Source organism: Brachionichthys hirsutus, chromosome 9, assembly GCF_040956055.1.
Source record: "Brachionichthys hirsutus isolate HB-005 chromosome 9, CSIRO-AGI_Bhir_v1, whole genome shotgun sequence".
NCBI classification, from domain to species: domain Eukaryota; kingdom Metazoa; phylum Chordata; class Actinopteri; order Lophiiformes; family Brachionichthyidae; genus Brachionichthys; species Brachionichthys hirsutus.
In genome coordinates this window covers 5954780-5980079 of record NC_090905.1, presented here as the reverse complement: position 1 = coordinate 5980079, position 25300 = coordinate 5954780, and the positions used below count along the sequence as shown (strand labels likewise).

At 40.7% G+C, this 25300-nt stretch overlaps 1 protein-coding gene across 1 annotated transcript in view; it reads right to left on the bottom strand.

Moving 5' to 3' along the window:
* Positions 1–25300, bottom strand: part of celf5a (cugbp, Elav-like family member 5a) — a 149599-nt gene that overhangs the window by 23778 nt on the left and 100521 nt on the right. The window contains exon 4 of the mRNA XM_068743522.1: positions 1506–1631. Coding sequence (XP_068599623.1) covers positions 1506–1631 — 126 coding nt within the window. The remainder of the gene's footprint in view (positions 1–1505; positions 1632–25300) is intronic.

The following is a 25300-nucleotide window of genomic DNA, read 5'->3' as shown; positions in this document are numbered from 1 at the left end:
GATACAAGTATATTTGAACAGACTTTATACTGCTATAGTGTTAATATAAGACTATGCGTCTGTGAAGGAGCAATGGAGCGTAACATTTCTGCTAAGACACTTAAAGTAATGACTACAATTTAAATGCTACATATAATTAAAAAGCCTTATGTTTGCTCCAGAAAATAAGAAAAAGCACTAAACTACTCCGTTAGAGAGCATAAATAAACACAACAGTAATTTTTAGGTTTTGATGGTTTTCAGCCGAGATATCTGATTTCAATACAGTTTAAGAGTTGCAAAGCCATAAAGAGTCCTGCATGTTTTTTTCTCAAGCTAATGCACATTATTATTGGTGCTTAAAGATACTTAGAATGCTAAAAGTAAAAGCCATAACGAAGCAAATGGACTGAATACGACTATTCATGTGGAATAATTACTGTTAGTAAAAAAAAAAGGTGGGAGTAAACGTGTACTCAATATGAGCATAATCTGGGAAAATGCATCAGGATTTATTTGTTGATAATAATATTCTGTAAACTAACCAAGAATTAAATTAATTAATGTAACAAAGTTTAAAAAAAGTATAATATACCTATACTACCTAATACATGCTACCTAAAATAGCATGTAATGGGAATTCAATATAAATACAAGTACCGTAACTCAAAATTTTATTTGAGCAAACATATTTTCCACAACCAGCAGCTTCCCTTGGCTGCCCTATTCTGCACAGTTTTGACATCTATCTTTCCCTTCTCCTCCACCAACCCACTTCAGAGTAAGATCGCTCTGGCTTCAAACCCCCTTAGATATAATTCCACAACATTTTCTATAAGCACTGGCAGGGGAATATGCTTTAGACTAGAGGCATGAAAAGCCACCAGTCCCTTTGCTGCCTGTCAGAGGGAGCTGATGTCTCCAAAGGTTTTTTGGCTGTCTGAAAGGAGCCTGAAAGACTGTAGTGTCCAAGTTACAGAAAGGGTCTGCAGTATATCCAAAGGAAAAAGCTTTCCATTAACACTTAGTAACAGTGTAGAAATTACGGCATTGATATGCAATGTTTTAGAAGAGATGCTGTAAAAGGGAACACTTCGAAAGGGAAAATCTACTTGGTGGCATTATAATTTTTTATTAAAATTAAGTGTAGCTGGTAGTACCATGTTCAGGTATTTTAATCTGGCTTTGAATATTGTTTTTATTTTATTTTTAATTGCACCATCATATTCTGTCATTTGTATACATAGTGAACAAAAGATAGTCACACCATCTATTTGTCTAGAAAATCCTTTCATATTTTTGGCATTTTAAAGTCCGTCAAAAGTCATTCAATACATTAGGCTCAACTTTATTGTCACTGCTGATTAGCATATTTAAAAGGAAGCATGAAAATGTTCCTAATTACTTGAAAATGATATTTGCTTCATTTGTCACATACGGTTTCTGTACCCAGCTGATGCAGACACACACTGTCACTGGTCCAACATTGGCCTAAATGATTGTGACAACTGCGTCACGGCTCCTACCTTTGCTGTTTCCATCAGGACCTCTTAAGACCGTGCACTCCTCAATGACTCCATAGGGTTCAAAGAGACGGTAAACATCCTCCTCTGTTTGTTGTTTGTTCAGCATCCCCACAAACAACTTCCTGTCTTCTGGAACAAAAAAGAGACAAAAGGTTAAGTTAGAACAGGGGTGTCAAACTCATTTTCTCCAAGGGCTACATTAGCATTATGTTTGCCCTCCAAATGCCAAATGTAAACCATAACAAAGTAAAAATGTAACTAAATGTAATGTAATTTAATGTAAAATCAATGTAACAACTCCTTAACATGCTGTGAAATAACTATTTTTTTTTTTATTTAACTCTTTAGCCGCCACAGTAATTACAATGAAATATTCAGTTTTGATGTCACTTTTTTAAAAGGTTGTAACCTAAAGATTACAGCTACAACCTATGGAGCTGTCCAGTGCTGATCCTGAGCACCATATGTAGCCGGATACATTTTTTATTGCTGTTATTATAACATAAATCCTTTCAATTCAAGGATATAATTTAGTTTGTCCATCCGCAAAAAACAAACACAGAAAGAGTTTGGCAGAGCCTTGGTACTGCAGACTAACATCAATTTAACGCTGGCTAGACTCACATTGTATTATCTCTTCTCCCAGAGTGATACTGGATGAGAAGAGGGATTTTGAGGCGGAAGTTTAGGTCAGCAACCGTTCACAGAAATGTTAAGGCTGCAAAGGAAACTGGCAGAAACAGCTGGGAATGCTTGGAATTTTGATTTGTTTTACAAGCCTGAGAAGATTTGCCACCCTATTTCTCTCAGTCCATAGATCAGGAATCTGCACACGTGGCGACTACAGGTTCAACTGCTGCCTGCCTTGCTTCTCACTGTCCCTTATTTCCTATCGGCTTCTTCACGTGTATGGTTGGGTTTGTTTTAATTTCCGTTAAGAGCATTATAATTCACTTCTGTCCTACAACAAATTGCTGTATGGAATCACTCTTCTAAGGGAGCTTATGAATGAGCAGTAAGGTTTCAGGTTTGCTTTTGGTCAGAAAACAAGATGTAACTGAACCGTCAAAAATAATTTAAATAAACAGTAGAGGGCAACAATACGCCATGGTGTCGAGTTTACTTTATCAAAGAAGAAGAAAGAGAAGAAGAAGACAAATGTTCCTAAGCCACACAGCAGACCTGAAAGTCGGCATTTTTATTTACAACACATGTACCGAGTCTCCAGCTGCTTTGGAAAGCGAAGCAAACTACTGAAGAGGACGGTGAGAATGAAGGATCCCAATACTGTATGGTATTGCCAAGGTGGTTAGCACATCACAACAGTGTCGCTCAAAAACGTATTTGCTGAAAAGCGGGAGCTGTGAGTGCTTGAGCAGAACTAATGCCAGTTTAAATGTAGGCAACAGCCAGTAATTAGCTGCTGTAATTAAGAATATAGCAAAATACAGTGGGTTGAGGCAGAGCAACAAAATCACAATACAGCAGACAGAAACAACCGACAAACACTCAAAGCCCGAGCCTTCATGCCAAAATGTAATTTAATGATACGCTTTACATTCTCATGCATCTCACAAGCATCTCATGTCTGTTGTTGTTATTGTTGTTTGTAGTTGTTGCTGCATTAAGAAAGTAAACACTGGCTATGTAACAAATATATTTAACAGAATAAGTCCTGCTTTTATTTGGAGTTCAAATTATTTTGCCCTTTGTATGCACACACAGACAAAGCAGTTAGTAGAGGGGTTGGTAGCAGAACATTTTGCCCCAAGGTGTAAACAGGTCAAAGCAAACTTGAGCACAGAATGCGTCACCTCAGTACAGATTAATGAAAGGGATGAGCTTGAATGGCCTCACATAATTCTGCATCATAGGGTCGTACTGGAGACAGTTTCAGGGTTTGATTGTTTTCTCCACATGTTTGTTCCTGTACTTTGTCTTCATACTAGTGAGAGCCGAGTCTCACATTGTTGCACAGGATATACACGTCCTAATAAATAGAGCAATTTGAAATTCAGAATGCTCTGCATTCAAGGAAATCCTTAAGTCTGACAGCATTTACAGACTGAACTCAACCAACACTGCCCCGTTTACGGACCTTGCAATGATTCACACTGGTTTGGATATACAGTAGGTATACGATGGGTAGGTAGGTAGCATGACTTAGTGGGAGAAAATGCACGACACATCCATCTATCTTTGTCATCTGCTTTGGGAAAGTTTCTGCATTACTGCACAGCTGGCTCTTGGATATTTTTCCCTATGCTGAGTTTGACACTATCCAAAAGTCTGAGGTCGTTTGGACAGACAAAGTGGTGCAATGATGGCAACACTTGAGTGTGTTCTGGCTGCACTGTCCGTTTTGGCGTCTGCCAACTCATAGGACAAAGGCCAGTGATGAAGACAGAGCAAAAAGAAGGTAAGAGCGAATGAGCCAAATCCAGAAAGTAAATAGAAAAAAAGAGCAACTTGAATTAAGTGACTCAAGGTTGCAGTTGAAACAAAAAAAGAAAAAAAAGGCTTCCTGTGCACCTGCACCTCTACTCAATCGTCAAAATGATGATAAAAAAAATGTAAATTAATGATACATCTATTTAGATCAATGCACATGCTGTTGTGGTTATGCTTATCCCACTCTGACAATAAATGTACGAGCAAAACAGAGCATATCAGCACCGCATCACATCCAGCACAGCTCATTCTGGGGTCCCTAGAAATGCTCCCATAAAGTATGATGCAGGTAGACAGGCAGAGATGCTTCTGACCAAAGAATGGTCTGAGAGAGGCAAAGAGAGGCATATTGTTCAGACGCTGTATGAAGAGTTTGTACCCAATAACGTATGGCACATGAATGCAGATGTCACAGGCGGCAAAACGCCTTTAACTGCTTGGAATTAGTCAAATCTGTTTCTTCATGCAGGGTTAGCCAGGATTATTCCACTGTAGACTGAACGGGGTTTAGTCCATGGGAGCAACGGGAAGACTAAAAGAGGTTTCACGAGCAGACACACACACACACACACACACACACGCACGGGCACCAGGGGCACCTCCAACCTCCTCCACATTTTACTGGCTGGAAACTCACAATATTGCTCTCTCTGCCTTTTACCCACTCTCCTTCAGTCTCTCCCTTTCCTCTCAATTCATCTCTCTTTGCTGTCTTTCTTTTTCTCTCGCTGATTCTACATTTTTCCTTTCATTCTTTTTTCTACTGCCCACTCCCTCCCTCTCTTTATCTCTCTCTTAGTCTACTAATTGCTGCTGATGCAGTGTTTTTTTGTGTAGCCAGAGAAATATTTCAGTATGCTCTTCAATGAACAATGGCATGTCTCTCCAGCGAGCAACGAGGACTGGGAGACATGCTGTGAATAACGCTGACTTTTCAATAGATAGCCCGCTATTAAGTCCTACTTTATGCTGTGGGACCTGCACTTTACCTTGACCTGAAACACTGTTTACTGATGTGTCCTGGCCTTGTATGATTAATACTACAGTGCAGTGGGCCTTTGCTAAGTGCAAAAGCACTAAAACCTTCTTTTTTGCACAGATTGTTTCTCCAACTCTGACCTGTACAGTCTCAGCGCAGAGACTGCTGTGCTGAGGTTGACGAGGTTGAGAGCAACATAAATTGCTGCCAGAGGTATTGCACAGTGTCAGGGTGACCTGCGATGACTACTGAGTGCGTCGTGCTGTCGTCGTTCCTCGACCCAGACATAAGTTGATACCCACAATCTTGCAGCGAGCACAGCGGCGGATGTATGCGGACGTGGCACCCAGCTATGGCTTCGGCACTCAGTGATGATGCACCTTTAAAATAATCGCCCGTGTCAGAGCGTTGTCTGGGGAGGGGTGTCCCTGGTGCTGGCTCTTTATTGCAAGTGGCAGGATCAGAGGCTATGTATCAAAATGGAAGTGATGCAATGTGACATCTGTCAGGGTGGATTGGGGAGCATTTATCTGCAAAAAAAAAAAAAAAAGAGGAAAGCCCTGAACTGGAAAATGGAAGGCCAAGATGGTCCTTCCTTTTGCTGGAGGGAGAATATAAATACTGATGTTGGATGCGGGAGATGAGATGAGGAAGAGGGGGATGGGCTGGACAGCACACATATTCCCGCATGCCTGCTAGACCGCATCTCATGTACGGTCCTCTGGAGCCGGAGAACCACACGCACGCAGCACATGATCACCCAACCAACCAGAGTCAACCTTTGTACCCATCCTGTACTTTTTCATATAAATGATGAAGATCTGACAAATTTTGAATCAATGCATGACCTTGATAAATTTGGACATGCCTGGAAACATGACACAGCACCCATCCTTCACGTGAAAGATTCAAAATGACGTGTCACCTCCAGCTGAGTGGAACATTTAGAGAATACAACGTTATGATGATTATTGGCCAGTTTATTACATCTCAGTGTAATATTAGTTCACAGTTTTTTTTTCATTGAGTCTCAAAGGAGACAAACTCAGTCACAAAAGACTGAGGGGAAGCCGGAGCCCTAATAGATGCAACACATGCACCTTTTGATGATGAAATTGACATCCCACAGACCTGACCTCAGTATCCTTCTAGAAGTAGAAGCATGTGCCTCAATAGTAGTGATAATTGCCAAGTTCATCCATGCCTGGAAGAGAGATGGAGGTACAAGGCGAGGACATGAAAACAAATAATCTACAAGAGGTTTCTACCACCGTCTAAGATTCAGCTGTGGTGGCTGCTCTGAACTAAAATGCTACCATGGGAGTTTAGGTGTTGTTTTCATCATCAATTGAAACATTATCTCATTTATTTAAAACACTGCAGCTCTGGCTGTGAGCAAACCGACACACAACCATTTACACATATCTGAAGGGGAAAGAAAAAAATAGGAGCAAAGGAGAGAGGAAGAGGGAGGAATTACATAAACTGGGACACCCTGACACAGAGGATTACAGATAATGGATCCATCACAAAATAGACACAAAATGTGTCGCATGCCCCACTCGCAATCATCCTGTTATTTCAATGAACGGTCGTTTTCTCTAGGCCAGCTCTTCTTTAGATTTGTCTGCTTTTCCGAGGATATTTCACAAAATTGTGGTATCTCTCCGACTAAAGGAAGGCACATATGAAGCGCCACCGCCTCGACTTTAACCAATGTGCTACCTGCTATTGTTGCTAATTTCAATCCGCCATCTGCTTCTGCTCTCGTCACCTCAGCTTTCATCATTTTATCTGATTCGTGTTACGCTGCTGCTAATGAGCCTCTTCACAGGAGGCTCTTCCGCTGCACTTTTCAGTCGTCCGTCTCACAAGCATCACGACAAACCGTATATGCTCCCATTTCAGTTGTCTTCAATTTCTATGGAATAGCCTGGATATTCCTTCTATATGCTTTTGAACGTGAATGAAAGTGTATTATTGTTCATCGTCCAATTTTACTCCGGTAATTATCGAGACTGTGAGGCATGCTATAGGAGCCCTGCCAATTTGCAAGTGACGAGTTTGCAATAATTTGGCTGAATGCACCTTGTGTATAAGCGAGCAGGCAATATATCAATGCCGATTTAACTGATGCAACTGCTAGCACATGCTGTATCTACTGCTAAAAGCTACCACCAGCCTATAGCGGCCATTGCTACGTGACTGGCTCAGCATGAAATATACGCCACCAATAATCCTCTGCTCTCTGTTTGTTATTGTGCTGAATCTCCAAGATGGGTCTATGATATTTGTCTGAAATGAAACAACAAATTTGTTGCATCTCATTGAGGTTTCCTCACCGGCCTTTCTATTTCCAATGATTCGGAAATTCTAATCTCCTTAAGCATCTTTCCTGGAGCTTTGGCCCCCTTCAAGGACAGCAGCTGCAGATAGATCCATGGAAGCTTAGAGAATTCAGCCATTAGCCCAAGAGTATTCCTCCTCCATCTGTAATTCAATCTCACATCAGCAATTCTCCGTAATATAGTCTATCTATCTCTTGTGAATGCAGTGCAGAGCACGCAACATAATATAGCTCCGCTTAGTTTCATATTCCTTATGTATTGAAACTGGCCTCCTAACTGTGTAATGAAACATCTTGATTCAAAGATCTACAGTTATAATCATATGCAATTCCTCTATATGCAAGTAATATCTAACAGCAGCATATTGACTCGACTCTACTTAAGCTTTTCCTGATTCCTTTTCCCTGACTGCCACTGCCTACGGTTATAAATACAAAATTAATCAAAAATAACTGTATGTATCCATTAGGAACTCCATTGGTGCAAAGGTATGTGCACTGAAGGATATATCTGCATAAAATAGGTTGGCGACATATACTTGTGGCTTTAAACTGTCTGAAATATCAGGTAATACGGTTAAGTGTCCATATATAAATAATAAATAAGGACAAGCACAAGTGTTATCGCAGGCATTATGAGTCGGATGGAAGGCGGTTCAAACACGCCATGGCTTGGTGTTGAATGGGAGTAGACCGGAGGTGCAGCTTGAGAGTCAGACAGCATTAACTTGTGGATGGGGATGCAAATTTGAAATGGATCATTCAGACAATATCAGCTGTGTTCTACATAATTAGCAGCGCACCATTACAAATATGTTTGTGTTCAAATCATGTTTCTAGCACAGCGATTTAGAGCCCTAACGCTTTCTGCAACATTCAGTAAAGCTGAGCGATTACACATGATTAGCAGCCAGTGCTCTTTTCTGTGGTAAATGGCATCTTCTTTATCGATGAATATAATCTAATGTACAAAATTATGAGCTGGACTTTTTTCTTTTTTTTTTTAAACCTGTCCCATCACAACGTAGTTTGGTCAACATGAGTGCCATTGTTAATTAGAGTGACTCAAAGCTCAACGGTATTTACAAAGAACTGTCATCACCTAAACAATTCAGGGGTCTAATAACCACCAGTAAGATAGCTGTGAAAACTGTGCAGCATGCTGGCATACATTTCCAGCTCATATGGCAGAGTACTGTATGCAACTTCATTGTGACACACACCACTGCCATACTGAAATTCACCCCCCATCATGTTTAATTTACTCTGAGCTAGTAAACAGATGCTTGTTTGGAATAAATGCATTGGAAATTAAACTCCAGAATAATGGATTGGTGCTGTGCTGCCTGGTTATGTATACTAAGGATTGCTGGGTTCATTTTTATCCTTTCAAATCAATATAAGCATTTCAGCATGAGCACATTGACCCCCATGCAACACTTGGAGTCAGTGAGCTAAAGCAAATTATAGCAGTAATATTTCTCAACTCAGTGCTTCATGCTGTACTCTGACATGACAACAAGCACATGATAAGCAATGGCACTGGAAGCGCTTCCTTATAAATGTGCTGCTAACAAAACCTTATTTTGTTGCATAATGTTCAATTCCACTGTAAGTTTGAGGGCTGTCTTGTCCATGTACAGAACCTTCTGCAGCACGGTGCAGTCTGCGCCATCATTACACTGAAGACTGCTGAGGAGTTTGACAGTGAATTGTAACATATTGAATAGCAACGGGGCCGAGTGGGATTTGTTTGAGCAACAATGGAAAGACAAGTAGGTAGATACATAAAGGAAGCAGAGACAGAAGACAGATGAGAAAGAGAGCGAGACACTGATATTTCAAGAGTTCCTTACTGTAAGGTGATGCGTGTACACCCCTGCAATCCTGATTGATGAAAGATGTGCTCCATAGGAGTTGGAAAATCATTGTCAGGGTAGAAAGGGTTGAGGAAAGGGAAGGGAGGAGGAGACCTGGCTGTAAATGGGGATGATGCAGGGAAGGAAAGCCTACCAACTGCTTTGCATCCTCTGGGTTTTTTTTTAAGAAGGATGGGGAGGTTGCTATGACAACTACTTATACAGTAGGCTGTCAGTCATGTTTCACTGGAGTTTGGAGAGGAGTGTGGGAAGGAGGGGATGGAAAAGGGGTCATTTCTCCATCTGTCTGCTGAGTCAGAGTTTAAATTGAGCCTAAATCAGCCTCAGAGATAAGGACAAATTATGAACAATATTAGCTGTCCGATAAAGGAGAACAATAATGAATGGATAAATATATTAAAACCAAATGAGATAGCATCCGGGCAGAATCAGGGGCCCTGAGACGCCATCCAGGTTTTCTCATTTGGAGGGAAAGATAAGAGCTGGAGAAAAGCTGCGAGGAAAGGAAGGATCCGCCGTATTAAAGCTAACTGCTATACTGTACATCCCTGTTGAAAGGAAAGAAAGAGAATCAAAATCACTTTGAAGCTGAAATGCCAAACATTGTGACTTCCTTTTTCTCCTTCATAAGCCTATTATTACTCTCCAAATAAGCATGATGCCACACAACAACAGTGGCAGCATGTGTTCATCCATAAAAAAAAAACGGACAGAAGAGAATGCAATTAATTCACCTGAAGTGAATATAGCCTTTAGACAGTGGAATTTAATCCAATTTATTACATATGAGGCTCTAAATAGGGTTATCTGTAAAGGTGAGATGGTGAATTAGGAGTTTGGTCTGTACTATATGCGTCAAATAGAAGTATGTCTATATAAGATGGGACAGATGGCCTTAGAACCCAATGAGGGATCAATGCTAGGACTGTTAGGGATCAATGATGGAGGGACTCAGAGGTTTGGCACCATCTTAGGGTAATAATAAAACGCTGCCAAATTAACTTATGAATAACAAGCCTTTAATGTGCTGCGTTATCGCCAACAAGAGGACAGGCAGATATGTTGTCACAAAGCTGGATCCTCTTCAGACAGAACTTAGTTAGCATGCTTCACCAGCAGACATTCAACTAAGAAAGAAATGTGGGTTGATAGAAATGTTGCTTACCTATTTCTAAAGAAAATTGGCACTCCTGTGTTTGCAGTTGTCTTTTGAAGTTTGCATGCTAACCCCACAAAGTTGTCAGCACAAACCGTGAAGGCCTACCATGAACCGGCCCTAATGAGGTGGCTTATTAGTTCCGTTTCCCTCGCCCCTTCAGAGATGTTGCTTGGAAACAGTATCGCAAAGAAAACAACGGTGTATTTCTCAGCAAAATGACATCAAACACGCTCCCTGTTGTGCAATTTCAACACCAAAGAAAATACAATATGGATTGCTATTAAAAAAAAATATTACTTACAGAAAATGAACTAATATTTAATCTGATATAAATGTTAAACACAATATATTTCATTATGATGTGTTCCAAGGCTGACTATTAAATCCATGTCCATGTTCTTGCATATACTCAGTCAATAATTCACCTCAGATTTGTCCCCTTTAAACAGCAGCTATAGGGATGTACTTCTCAAACGGTAACAGCACCTACGGTGTTACCAACATATCATAGTTTCATCATTTTGTGTCAAGGCTGCTCATTGACAGCCTTGCTGTGACCCGTATAAGTCATCAATAAAAATGACACTGAACACTATGTGCAGGACCTTGATAACCATGCTGCAGAAACAGCACATGCTTCACCGAGTGCTCCTCTGGGACGGATTAAGCTTCACTGCTTTCACATACGTGTAAGTACACATAAGTGTACTGACACAAGGTTACTTTTATATGCATGCACACTGTAAACACGAGACCAAGACAAAGAAGCCATAAAATTCTGGACGCACACGCTGCCAGTCTGGCTGTTACACAAAATTGTTTGTAAATAAGTGGCTGCATCAACAGGCACCTATACAGAAACAGAAATAAAAGAAGCAGCGAGGTATGTTAAACGTTTTGATGCCATTTTTCTGTTTCTAAGTAGGATTACGGATGGATCTTGATGAAAAGAATCTGAAGATGGGTATTGGTCTAACTTAGATCCCATTACATTTTTAGAGCGATCCGAATACCTGTCTGGATAAAAAAAATACTAAATCAGGATTTTCCCATTTACGTATAATTGAATAAAAAAAAAACATATCTTGTAAAATATGCATTCAATTCACTCACCAAAGAACACAGTGATAAAGGGGTCCGATATACACTATTGTGTCTTCTGGATCTGATCCAGAATAAGGTCAGGTAACTGTTTATCAGAAACTCCACGGTGTATCAGTGAGGCCAAAAAGGTTCCAGATCAAACTGTAACATGTTACTGAACAGCAGCCACATGGGAAGTAGGTTATGTTCTGACCGTACACATTTCCTCCAAGCACGACGACCGAGACCGCTCAGAAGGGGTTTCAGAATGAACCAGTGAACAGAAATTATTTCTGTGCCCCTGGCAGAAAAGACGATGGATATTATGTTTGACAACCAAAAGACTCACCCACACACTCGTATGCACAGTCACGTGCACACACGTTGCAACGCACACACATCACACACTACGCCTTCCTGTACGTCATTCCAATAGGCTCCAAAGTGCTCCGCAGATTATATGCATCAGTGCTATCTAATGGCTGCTGTGTTCTGTGACGTGGGCTGGAGGGTTTTCAGCTACAGTTTGGCCCCGGTGAAAACCTTGAACATGCAATTACAGTCTTCTGACTTGGTTCTCTCAATCTACGTAGAACCTAGGAGGCGTGTAAGTATAGCTGTTGTAACATAAGCGTGAATTCCATGTGCTCCTTTGTTTCTTTACAGTTCCCTCCCTCACCCCAGAACAGAGCAGATGAAATGAGACGAATAGGATCAGCAGTTGCTTAAAATATTTTATCTCCACCATATAAATCTCAGCAAATTTACACTCAATATGATAACATATGTGAAATATTACTCACAGCCTTGTGTCAAATCCAGTGTTCTACAGCCACGCTCATAAATCCTGAAACTGCTGTGCATTGTGTATATGTACTGTATATAAACATTTACAAAGGCAGCCCTATTTATGTGTTCACCATTCATTATGCCATCTGAAGGGCGTTTTGGCATCTGTTATAATATGGATTTTTTTTTCTCCATCCCATTTTCCCTCTTTCCCATTTATTGCCATTCTTCTTCCCCGACCAGATTGTGTGTCTAATACAGTAGAATGGGCCTTTTACCTTTGGCAGTATTTAACACAGCGCTAGCCTGTTTCTTAATTATTTTCTCATCGCTCCACTGACACTGATTCATAAGGGTAATGTTGGACACACCCCCTCGGCCAGCCCCCTCAACAACCCCCACCTTCGCTCTGCATGTGCAGTTTGCCCTCGTCTCTTCCTCCTGCCTACAGCAGAGCAGCTCTTCTGTCATCTCTGACATATTTTTCCTCTCTGCCTGATTCTGTTTTGCCATCCTCTGCCTAACTATGTCCATCTCTTGTTCCTCTCTCATATTACACTGTGAGTATCAGGGATGGCTAATACGTTAACTTTGTGGTAACTCATTAGCCTTCAGAGTTGCTCTCAAGTAATTACCCTCTTCTCTCATATAAAGCGATACAATTGACTACAGCAAGACACAACAAAATTCATTTTACACTGAGCCAAACTATGCTCGATGCGATATCCTTGGCCTCTGGATCTTTTTGTGTAAAATATCGAATACGGTGTCAATATCCTCTCATCTCCTGACTTCTGCAATATTGAAAATTATCCACCAATGATGAAGTGAAAACAAAAAATAATGGTAAAGTTGATATTCAGGCTAGAAAAGAAAAGTGAACTTTAATACTGTCACATTAGAATCAAGAAACAGAACTACCTGTATATAGATATAGATACAAGCAATTGTAACTCAGAAAGGGAGGGGAAAATGCAGTAGAAAAAGACTGAGAACATGTGAGAGGGTTGTGCATGTGCATGAGGGAGAAATGAAAGGAGGATTAGGCGATAGAGAGCGAAGGCCCATGCCCAACTCCAGCTCAAGAGTGTGAGGATGTACCAGAATATGGGCTATCTCTCTAAAGCTTCTTCTGCTGGAGGAACTGAGCTGGCAGATGACTTTGCTGCACATGGACAAAAGAGGCTTACAGGCCACCCTGCATGTCAGCTTTCTCCCGGGCCAAAGTGAGGGAGCTGTCGGGGAATATAGGGTGAACACGAGACGTCACCCGCAGACACCTCGCTGAAAGTGGGCTTAGATTTGAGTTGAACACATGACATCAGGTAGCAGTTTGCTTTTGCATAAGCTCCGTTTTGATACAGAGCATCTCTGTGCTCTGGAAAAACAAAACAAAAACTGCAGTGTTCACACTTACTGGACATGGAGCTGCCGTATGAGGTAAAGTTGTGAATACAAAATTAATACATAAGCCCTAAAGCATGTCGGTGGTGTAGTTTTATATTTTACCACTTCCATACGATTAGTTTGAGCCGATTCTCGATACTTGGCAAGAAGCTAAACTTAGAGCTTTCCAGGTAACACACATACAAATATATCACACAATCTTTATGCCGTTGTTTGTAAGCCAGTGATATATTCTTACAAATGTGCCATCCTTATTGATAAACCATAATGATATCGCACTAATATCAAAACAGCCCATGAAACCAGATTCATGTAACGTCGTCCACAGAACCATTGTGCTACTCATTACACACCTGAATTTTTTACCTGAGTGCATTACCCGTAACTTTGGCTTAAAGCTGCAGATACAGACGTACAAGTGGATTTTAAAACAGTGGCACACCTGGTTCCGAAACACGGATGAAAATACGTGGGTTGGGATGCCAGATCATTTACAAAAGGTACAGTAAAAAAATAGAATTTAAGACAGAATGGACAAAGATCCTACACGTTGGCATACATGGGATTTGATTTGTTTTGCGGCAGAAATAACATCTATAATAATTTATCTGGCACAAACACACACACACACACATACAAGGGATGGTCTGCTCTCCCTCTGCTCCAATATTCTTGGCAGCTCATTTGTTTTCATTTCTGGGATGGTTTTCTTGATATCTAATGAAATCTATCTATATATTGAACAAATCATCAGGATGGGAAGCTGGGATTCCTCACCCCCCCCCCCCCCCATACATTTAGGCATTTCTGCTTTGCATCACATACATCAGATTGTCTATTGTCGCAATAAAAAATCATCTGGTATCCTGACATGCATAGAGATGCATTGCGAAACGCATGCAGTCTGTTGATGAATCCGTTGAACCGCGAGGCTTGATTTTGCATGCGCCGTGAATAAATGCAATCCATACCCTAAAAAATGATAGATATGAGGGAGTGAAGAAATTTAGACCTGTCAAGCTAATACCCAACAGCATGAAACTGGAAAAAGATTTATTTCTCTCACCAAGTTAGACTAAACTGCAGGCAGATGGCCTGTCCCTCTTTCTTTATATCTGCACCCCTCTCTCTCTTTCTCTCTCTCTCTCTCTCAAGCATATTAAATCCCTCTGACCTTTACTGATCTCACCAAGTCAGGTATGCCCATTGCTTAGGGCCAAAACAAAATGAAATTTAAATTTTAGCTCAGAATAATTTAAGATAATCCTTTCTATGCATGAAATCGAAACTGTTTTATAGTTTGGGAGTTGCCAACTGACTAAATGGACTTTCCGTAACAGTTCTCTCTCTATGTATTTGCTGCCTATGGGGCTATGGGATCACATACATAAGATGCAAGTATGTGAAGAAGAAGAAGAAGAAGAAGATGAACGAAAAATGTCACAAATATTCACATGTATGCACACATGAGCACAGGGCATGCAAACACAAACACACAGGACTAGACATACCGGCGCTAGTACACTGAGCACCAGAGGGCTGTGTGGGAAATGCAATGTCAGCACGCAGCAGATGGAAGTTTTGAAGGAAGTAAAAAGCTAAATAGTGAAAAAAAAAATGAGCATGTGATAAAAAATGCATGGAGGGGACAGGAGGACAGAAGCTCCCTGTACACAACTGTCTACTAAGAAGCTCCAGAGCAGATCTTCTCCTCCTCTTTATCTATTTCTGACAGCGCTGCTCTCCTGCATGGCCACACACGCATCAAAAGGCATTACAGATTCAGAACACTCAGACTGTGCTTACACACCTTCATGCATGCAGAAACTCCACAGCATTAACTGCATGGTCGCCATCTTAGATGCAGAAAATAAATTCAAAAACAGAAATCGTGACAAAATTAGCCTATGTCATGCCTACATCATGCCTTAGTTTATCCCCAGCATGTCGTGACAGGGAAGTTACTGGTGAAACTGGTGAGACACTTGTCATTGTGTCTGGCAGCTGTATGGGAATTCTGCATCATCCAAACCTGAATAGTGTCACCAAGCAATGTACAGTGTAATAAAATGGACACATATTGTCCATATTCAATCAACGAACTGAATGCACATAGGTAGTAGCATAAAAACATGTATTTCATATGTGAACTTGAATAGAGTATTTCACTATGCAAAGAAAATATTATTTATGAAAACAATAAATGAAGTTTATTGGCGTAGTGGCAAGAAGGTCCCGGGTTCACCTTTGTCCAGCGGCACGCTTCATGGTTCAGGGTGAAGCAACACATGTATTGTTTGAAAGAAAACCAAAGCACTGTGTAACAATTGCTCAGAAAAGTGCAACATATTTTCACTTTAATTTATGGAGAAAGTTTCCAGCTGTCGATTCTCATTCTGGGGCTGGTTGTAATCAAAGCAACAGTATGCTGCTCCATTCTCCCCAACAACCTTCACAAGATTCCAAGGTGATGCAATGATAAAGAAACACTGGCAATTAAGCAAATGGAGGACAAATCAATCAATTTTGAGAACCATCATGTCAAACTACAATCATCTTTGTTTAGTTCACTCACATAAGATTGAGAAGGTAGACGTAGCAAACTGTGCGTGTACGTCCTTTGTTGTGCTCCAGAGATTTTGGGGCTTGTTTATTTGTTTTTACAGTATAAGATGATTGCTGATGTCAGTTCGATGTGTCAAGAGCTTCTTCCATTACAATGAGAATATGTTGTCCTTTCACTCTGACAAATGTTAATCTGAAGGAGGACGGTGTTGATTGAACGCTTTATTGAGCATCAACACAGAGATAAAATGTAAACTGGGAAATCTCTTACTATAAACATTTACAAGCAAATACCTCCTATGCCAAGTTAATTAATTATTACTTGTGTGCAAGCATGCTGGTAAATGCAGTTCAATGTAAGGGTAATGTCATGGGTATATAGCTGCAGAGATGACAGTCACATTGAGCTACAAAATTTAATCTTCTTAGAGCTCCATGTTTATCAAGCATCGCAACCTTCACTGATGGGGCGTGCAGGGAAATGAGTGGCAGGAGTCTGAGACAAGAGGCGTCTGCTTTTCAAATATCAATTGGTGCTGTCAGCATGGCTTCACCATGGCGAAGGATTATCTGAAATTATCTTAGCTAATTCATCATTTTAGAGGGGAGTTGCCATGTCACAGATTAGTTAGTGTACACAGTTGTCCATTAAGATTCCCAGAAGACTCTGTCCCATGAGGACATTCCAACTTCAGATGTACACACAGAGAGAGAGAGAGAGAGAGTCGTTGTACAGAACTAGTGCTCTTGAGAGAGAAAAGCACAGGAGACAGACAACAGAAAAAGGACAGATGGATCTACAGCAATGAAAAAAAAGAAGAAAAAGAAAAGAAACACGCTGTAGTATCAAGAAAAGACTTCACACCACAAAGACACGTACAGGCAACACAAAGTCGCACTCAATTTACAATAAGATACAAAACTAGGCGCTCGGGCCTAATGATATGGTCACGTTTAAGAATAAAGGGACACAAACTCAAAGTCATGTGTGGTACCCGCCACAGAGGTCCTGCTGTGCAAAACAGTTGGCCATCCTGGGTGTAATGGCGAAAGACTGAAATAACCATCTGGTAATGGGATAGCTGGCATTCAGAGACACTGGCAAAACCAGTACCTAGACAACACATATTGACTAAAATAAGACTTAAAGGTCCTGATCCTTAGTCAACTTTACTAAAAGAAAACATGTTGACCAAACATGACAAAATCGAATAAGGACATTTAGCATATGACTAAAAACAAAGGCAAACAAAATCAACTTTAAAAAGGTAGATTTAAGTCACTAAACAGACACTAAAGAGTGCCTTCGGGTTCTCGATGAGACGCAGATGGATCTGCCAAAACAACGCAAAAGAGACCAGCCAAAAAACAGCACTTAAATGTTGGTGAGCGATAAAAGATGTTTCGGGAAAGCAGAGATTTGTTAGATATTGATTAAATATTGTTGCCGTTTGTGTGTAGAGGTGGGTATTATGTTGTGGAGTTCGCTATAGCTGCTGTCAATTAGAGAAATCTATGTGCAGGCCTTTGTACAAAGAGGTCAAAAGGAGGCATCACAATGACCTCTCCACAGGTCTCTCTTCTCACAGTTACTGTTGCTACGATACTAGTCGGTCTAAATACAGACCGCTGGATAAAAGCCTGTCACAGACAGCGTGTGTGTGTGTGTGTGTGTGTTTGAAGACAACCGGTTCTTGCAGCAGCAACCACTCAGTACAGATTTGTCATTTTGAGTTGTTTCCTGTCCAAGAAAATACCAAATCAGATCATTTTTTTCCCTTTATTTATGGACAGCAATATAATCTTGCCAATGACCAACTTGTTTTTAATGTATATGTATATGTGGTGTAAAAGAAGAAAAATCATGTTTTCACAAACACATAGTTTGATATATTTTGTGAAACAAGAATTCTAGCTTGAAAAATGATTTTGATAATGTTGCATCAATAATTGATTTTCAAAAGTGTTCACTTTCCTGCTGCTTACAGAAGCAGCATCTTCTTAGGTGTTTTATTACCCCTTGTTTATGATATCACAACTACAGTTTTTGTCACTTATGTTATTACATGCAACAGTGGCTTGTTAATCTTGTTCCTGGGGACCCATTATAGTGCTAGTCCCAGAAGCTCGTAGAAGAAACTGTGCTACCTTTAAATTAACTAGGTCAACCTCTCCCAATTAGGTGTTTAGACTGAAAAAGCTTCATTGTATTGGCACTGAGACAATTCTCCTCATCATTCAGCTACATCCCTTTTCTTTCTCCAAAGTATATTGAATTCCATCCAGTGAATCATTTTGGTTTTCCTGCCATGGATATGCAGATTTTTTTTAAGGCCATGGCTTCATAAAGATGAATGCTGAAATACACAGAGCACAGTTAGAACACTAAGCCCGTGGGAAAATAAAAGGGCAATGATTATACTGTCATATCAAACAGGTCCGTCTCTATCTACACAGCACTCACAAACTACCTGTACACCTCATGTAAAGGTAAAATATCACAGTGTTCGATGTGTAAAAGCAGAGAGAACCCCATCAGGACAGATGACAAACAAAAGGGTTAAAATGCCTTCACAAACCTAACCCTAACCCCAAGGGTCGATGTAGCCTTTCGTATTGGAGGACAGTGTCAGAGTTGGCATCAGAAAGCACAAGAAGAAAAAAATGCTGGAAAATAAAATAAGACTGTTTCTTCCATTTCCAATTCAATTTCCTCTTGCCAACCTGCAACAAAGAGAGGAATCAATGCTGCTGGGACTGCAATACCCTTATATGATACAACTTATGTTCGAAGCACCTGGAAGAAGGTACAAAGTGAAATATATCTACTTTCCTTCTGTCAGGTTTTGTCAACACAACAATTTAGCCTGTCGGACTATAATACGTACCTACTTTTCAGGTTTAAATGACGTCAGAGATCAGAGGTGTTACCCATAAATCTAAAACTAAATTATGATCACAATGTCCCTCTATCGACTTGACAGATGGATAACAGTAAGAGAATGGGTCGAGTATTGGGTAATGGGTACTGGGTAGTTTCCATGGCAGCTGATGATGGACTCCCTGTCCTCTGAGACCATTAGAACATCACATATCGTCTCTTGAGTGAGAGAGAAACACTAGTTTTGAACTTCTGAAAAGTAAAATAACAAGTTTCACAGCAGGAAAAGAAGCATGTTGAGACCTAACACCAATTTCTGGCAAAGCTTGTGCAGTGATCCAACTTGGAAAATAGCCCACACGAGGAGAAAAGCATACTAGTTTAGCAGTTTATATTTGAGGTTTATAGATGAGGTTAATGAATGAGGTTTGCTTACATGCTGCGCCTGTCTGTTGAACTGATGATATGATCCAATCACATCATGTAAAATTTGACTCAGTTGATTTTCATTCACCAAAATATATTTTGATCCTTGGTGGATGCATAGTAAACAAGATAATTAATGTAATGTAATGTAATTCATGTAATGCATTCTTATGATGTAATCATCATCCGTGCTATCTAACTGAAACATCATGGGAAACGTAGGGTCCAGCTTTACTGGGACCTGACAACTATTCTGAAATAAATCTGGATTACTCCTCTGCTGCTTTCAAATGCTTTTTTCAATCCATCTCTCCAAACTCTACACCCAAATAAAACTGGAGAACTGCTTTAGAGGATTAATTTAACATGACAGAGCCACAACTCAATCAATATATCAAGTGGCTGAACAGCAAAGTACTACACATATAGCTTAATGGAGTACATATACTACCCCAAATGGAGTAGCCCTGAGTGTAACACAGTTTAGTTGCTGACTGCGCAGCAAGAGAAGCCGATTATTATAAGTTTCCTGGGAATTTCTGTGTAGCGTATTGTACCTGACAAAAATTTATGTTGACCAGAGCCACAATAAAAGTCACATCCCACTCTGTGAATAATACATTATTGTGGAGTGTCTCAAAAATTCCCTGAGTGAGAAATAAGAAATATTGTTTCAAAATATGTTGTAGGATCTCATTTCAAGATGAGAGAAAATGGCCTTGTACCATTTCATATGAACCCTGACCTGGCCTGACCTCGCACCTGACCTCGCATCCACACGGCTATTGTTTTAGTGCCAGAGGGCTCTTCCATAGCTGTCAAAATCTAAAATATGGTTAGGATTCCTATGTGATTCCTCTAAACGTGTTTCAAATCCACCTTTCAACCAACACTTGCTTTCACAAAAAGAGCGACAGAGCTTTGATTCTGAAGCGAGAATGGACGAAGGTCACTCGTTGGCCTGCAGAGCTGAAAAATAAGGCTAAATGACTATTGAAGCGTGAAAGTCTGAAAATCTTCTTTTTTTCCTTTGTCATCTCCCCTCTTTGAGGCCGAAGGAAACCTGAAAAGCCGTGGTTACAGCAGTTTAGTAACCATCCTATTTCAAAATTGAGGTCTTTTCAGATGTTGTGCGCTATTGAGACCTCCTGGGATGCTCTGCAGTGTGCTGTGTGAGTCCTACTGTGTACATCAGCCGGGACAAAATTGTGCAATAGCTTTTCATAAAGCACGGCATCACATTTTATTTTCTTTACCAGGCAAAGCGTACCCTAGAGCCGTGCAGGGTGTCTATGTTGTGCAGCTTGCCGCCTGATTAGTCCCGTATATACCACCATCTCATCTGCCTTTCTCCTTTCATCATATTTTTAACTACATAAATTAAACTGTTCATCAATATTCAACATGCTATTCCTCCGTGTATTACAATTTTATCTCTTGCATATATATAAATTGTTATATCACTCCTACACCGTGTAGTTGAATGTGTTATGGTGCATTGGTCTGTAATTTCCCATCTCTGAGACATGCAATCACAGTTTGGGCTGCTAGATTCCCTATCTGAGACAAAGTGTTGAGCAGCAACAACAACAGCTTCGCCATGCAGAACGCCTTTCATGCAGCAGCAATACAATATAAAATAGCTGTGAGGAGGCAGATGTTATAAAGGACTCACTTAATTTCCCTCTGAACGGTGTTCTTCCATCATATTAGAGCTGTTAAACAGGAAGCGTTGCGTAGAGATGACTCCCCTATAAAAAAAACGACCGGAGGACCGTCTCAGGACGGTTGTCTCTACTCATCAGTGGGGGAACAATAAACCTTTGGAGTTCCACATGGCCTTGACAGCCATTTAAAAACAACACCACTGGGATTGCTCCTGTCAGCAAGTACAGTATGCAAAGTGAACATTATGGTAATGGCACCATCAGAAAAAAAAAATATTTCTTGATTTTTACTTAACCCTCTTCCTCGTCTCATCTTGAGCTCCAAGAGACAATTTAGACTCGTCCTTGGCTCAAAGGCAGCACTACTTGAAATGCCTTTAGATTTGGTGCAAACACACATCAAAGAGACCAGGAGCTTATTTTCAAGTATTTTGCACCCTTGGGCTAGGCACTACTTCTGAAGCTGCTGTGTTCCCTGTAAATATCTTGGTCTTCTGTTCCACTGGTCGTAGCAAAGAATCATCTACCAGAGCGCTGTGGGCATTTGGCCTCCATACGCTCCCATCACTAGCGGCAACAGGGAAGAAACATAATGCTTCTGCCATTTACTTTGCTAAGGTGTCGATCAGAAACGCTCACAACAACTAAATCCAGTCTGAGCCTACCAGGGTCAAAACATCTAGAGCATGTTCTGCTTCTCGCCTTTCAAGGATCAAACTCCTCGTCTCGCGTTTGATGGTAGATTCTTGTGACTCAGCATTCTGTGATGATCTTGTGTTTCTGCTGTCTTTCTCTTACTTGTGTCTGTGTCCGTATCTTTTGCTTCTGATTACAGCAGCTATGTGTGTTTTGGCATGCAATCCTCCACACACATTTCCTGCTCCAGACAATTCCATCTCCTGATTGCCCACCTCACCTGTTTTTCATCACTAGATAAATTTGTCTACTGTGCGTATACATCACCGGCACCTTGCTGTTTCCTTAAATTTCTGCCTTCTTGTGTTTTATTTGAACATTTTAATTAACTGGATAGATGATTTGTTCCGGGTCAAAGTTCTGCTGCCTGTGTTCTGCTTCAGGGTGCTTACAGTTATTCGTTTTAATACATTCAGAGCATTTTAGAGCATCTTAAGGTCATAAGTGATTCCATGATCAACACGGGAGGGATAATTTCACAATAAGGCATAGCAAACAATAGAAAACATTCATATTTAATTGTATTTTATTTATTTATTTAAACGTTTAGATGACTAGATTAGCTACTGGTTACTTCGGATGTGGATTAATTTACGGAAGGTGCACGAGTTACACCACTTAAAATACAAGTGTCCATTATAATTACCCTATAATTCCATTGAAATCCAGCTACATACAGTACTGCATATATGTTTCACTCGTGTCTCTGCCTGGTTACAAAGTAAAGAGAATTACTTTCAACAATCGACATAAGTATTATCACTGAAAAGGAAGAAAAGAAAGTCTCAACAGTCCTTGGATTGAAGGAAAGTAATAGTACCTTCTTTTGCTGTGAAAATGTGCCTGAAAGAGAGCGGCTTCGTTCTACTGCTGTGCCTGTTGCTTTGTCTATGATCAGCCTCTTCACAATGATGCCTTTCTTCGTAATGACTGCTGCTAGCCAGCGATTCTGATGGCTCAGAGTGCACAGCATCCTTCATAAGAGGACTGCGTGCTGTGATTAGCGCAATGCCTTAAACTATATATGAAAATTCATTTAAATGTCCTTTAAAAACCCATAAAACATCCATTTTGACTTGCGGCTTCCAGGCTGTAGGACATTGCTAATCAGTTCTTTCAATGGTCCATTTAGCCTCTGTGTCATTAAAGATAATACAAATACAATAAGCGTTAACATGGAGGCATTTTGAATCCTTCCCCTGAAGAAAAGAAACCAGCATCCTTTCACCAACTGTCAATAATTTCCACTAGAATATGTTTTTTTTTTCATTCCCACACTTGCAGTGCATTTGTGCTGAACAAATTCCAGTTAATTACAAGGCAAATGGTACAAAATGTGCTCTGCGACCATTACAATCCTGTTTGCATTGCTCAGCAAGGATCCATCACTCATCACACCCTCACAAACACGCACACAGATACAAAGAGCACCGTTAACATGCACATCTCTGAATGCCACACACACATTTCATATATTTTTTTTCATCTCCCCAAATTAGACACACATTTTATTTAAATCTCTCAGTTCTAAAGAGATGCAAAATCTCAACACATTGTTATACTCTCCCATGACTTTGACCAATATTGTGAGAGTCTAGTATCCCAGCAATGGAGCTTTAATGAAAGGTTTTGCAGCAAAACATTGATGCTTGGTTGATTTAATGAGATTGCTAACCGTTTCTGCCATCTGCCAGACCCCAGTCATGACATTAACTATGCAGTCAGGCTAAGCTTCAAACCTCTTCCCGATGAAACAACCCTTATCCACGCCGTGTCAAGTGCTGATGCACAACTAGATGCATATCTCATGGCAACAGAAGCACTAAATCCATTCAGCGGTATAATAAACATGATGCGGCTATTTAGCACTCTGTACATCAAGGTTGAAATTTTACTATACTACATAAACACATAAGGAAAACACATTTTTTCACTGAGCGTTGTGGTGGTATTCATGTACCAGGCATGCGAGGCCTTGTTTTGACTCAGAATCATCTGCAGTTTAAGAGGGTGCAATTGTTCACCTCCCAGGGAAAGGACATTGTATAAATGTGTGATTGACTGGTCTCTGTTGGAGAGAGGAATTCTCCATTTATTCCCTGGCTTCCAGAGGTGATACGTCCTTCAGGAATGCAAACTAAATCTGACAAGGCCCCGTAACAGATTCAGAAGTACAGCGTGGAACAGCCTCTATGGGTGCGATTTTGTTCCACACTCCGGTCCCAGGTTTCTCCTGAAAAGCAAATTGAAAAGCATCCACCGGAGACAAGATTATCCTGCTTATTCTGTTTTTTTCTTAAATTAAATTGCAGTAATCTTAAATTCAGATCACATCTGCAGCTAATTGATGGATTTGGGAGAGGCTCTGGGAGTGGTAGGACTCCACTGTGAGTTCCTGTTTATTTTCAGAATGCAGATTCATTAACCCTTCTCAAGCTGCTGCCTGCAAAGACACTGGAGGCAAAAGCATAATGCCATCAATTGTCCAAAGGCTTTGCCAAAACATCCAGCCACAAATTTTGCCTAATTGGAGAGAAAGAGTGTTTGGGTTTCCTTTACACATCGGTTTCGCATGAATAATTCAGGGTTTAGAAGACCTGCTGTTGTTCTTCAGACCCCGCCTTGCCCTTCATGGCAGAGGCGCCTTGCATGTATACAGGTTTTCTGCCATCCACTCATGCAAATATGCTTACAGAGAACGTGTGGTTAGCAGCTCAGTGAAGCATCGTCTCAAACATTTCCATTAGCTGCAGCTGCAAGAGTTTATATCATGGCTTCCAGCCCACAGAGGCAAAGCACGTCATCAGCCGTCAAAACGGTTTTCCTGTACTCCTGTATCCATTATTCACAGATAGACCCATAACAAGGCTTTAAGGAGGCCATCCTAAAGCTGTATACGTCTAATGTAAACTGTGTTCTCACGCATAATAAAGTGCAAGCATCAGAGGAAGTGAAGATATTTTTGTATGATTGCACACAAAAAATGTAGGAGTATCATGTGTGTTTGGGGATGTACTGCGTGTTGTGGCTGTGGCGAGCAATGATCTATTTTTTTTCCCCATTACCCTACTGCATATGTGTGGTTCATTTACATTCATGGTTATCCAGATAATGAAGCTTTCAATCCAGGGGATCCTGTGGCGAGAACAATGAACCCAATTACCTCCTGCCGCCTGTGAGATGGGATGGCAGACTATGAGACAGATGGGAGAGGCTGCAGTCGGCCGGCAATCCAATCACATTCATCTCGCTTGCTTCCAGTTTCCTCTGTTCATGTGTTCTGCAGTAACTTATCAACAGGCAGGGGCCGGAGAACCTGGGATCACATCACATTACATCACGCACACCGATGATTTTGAAAACACACACACACACACACACACACACACATAAAAACATTCCCTGAGGTTCACTCGACCCCTGCAATCCACCCCCTTGTGTTCCACACCTCTAACACACACACAC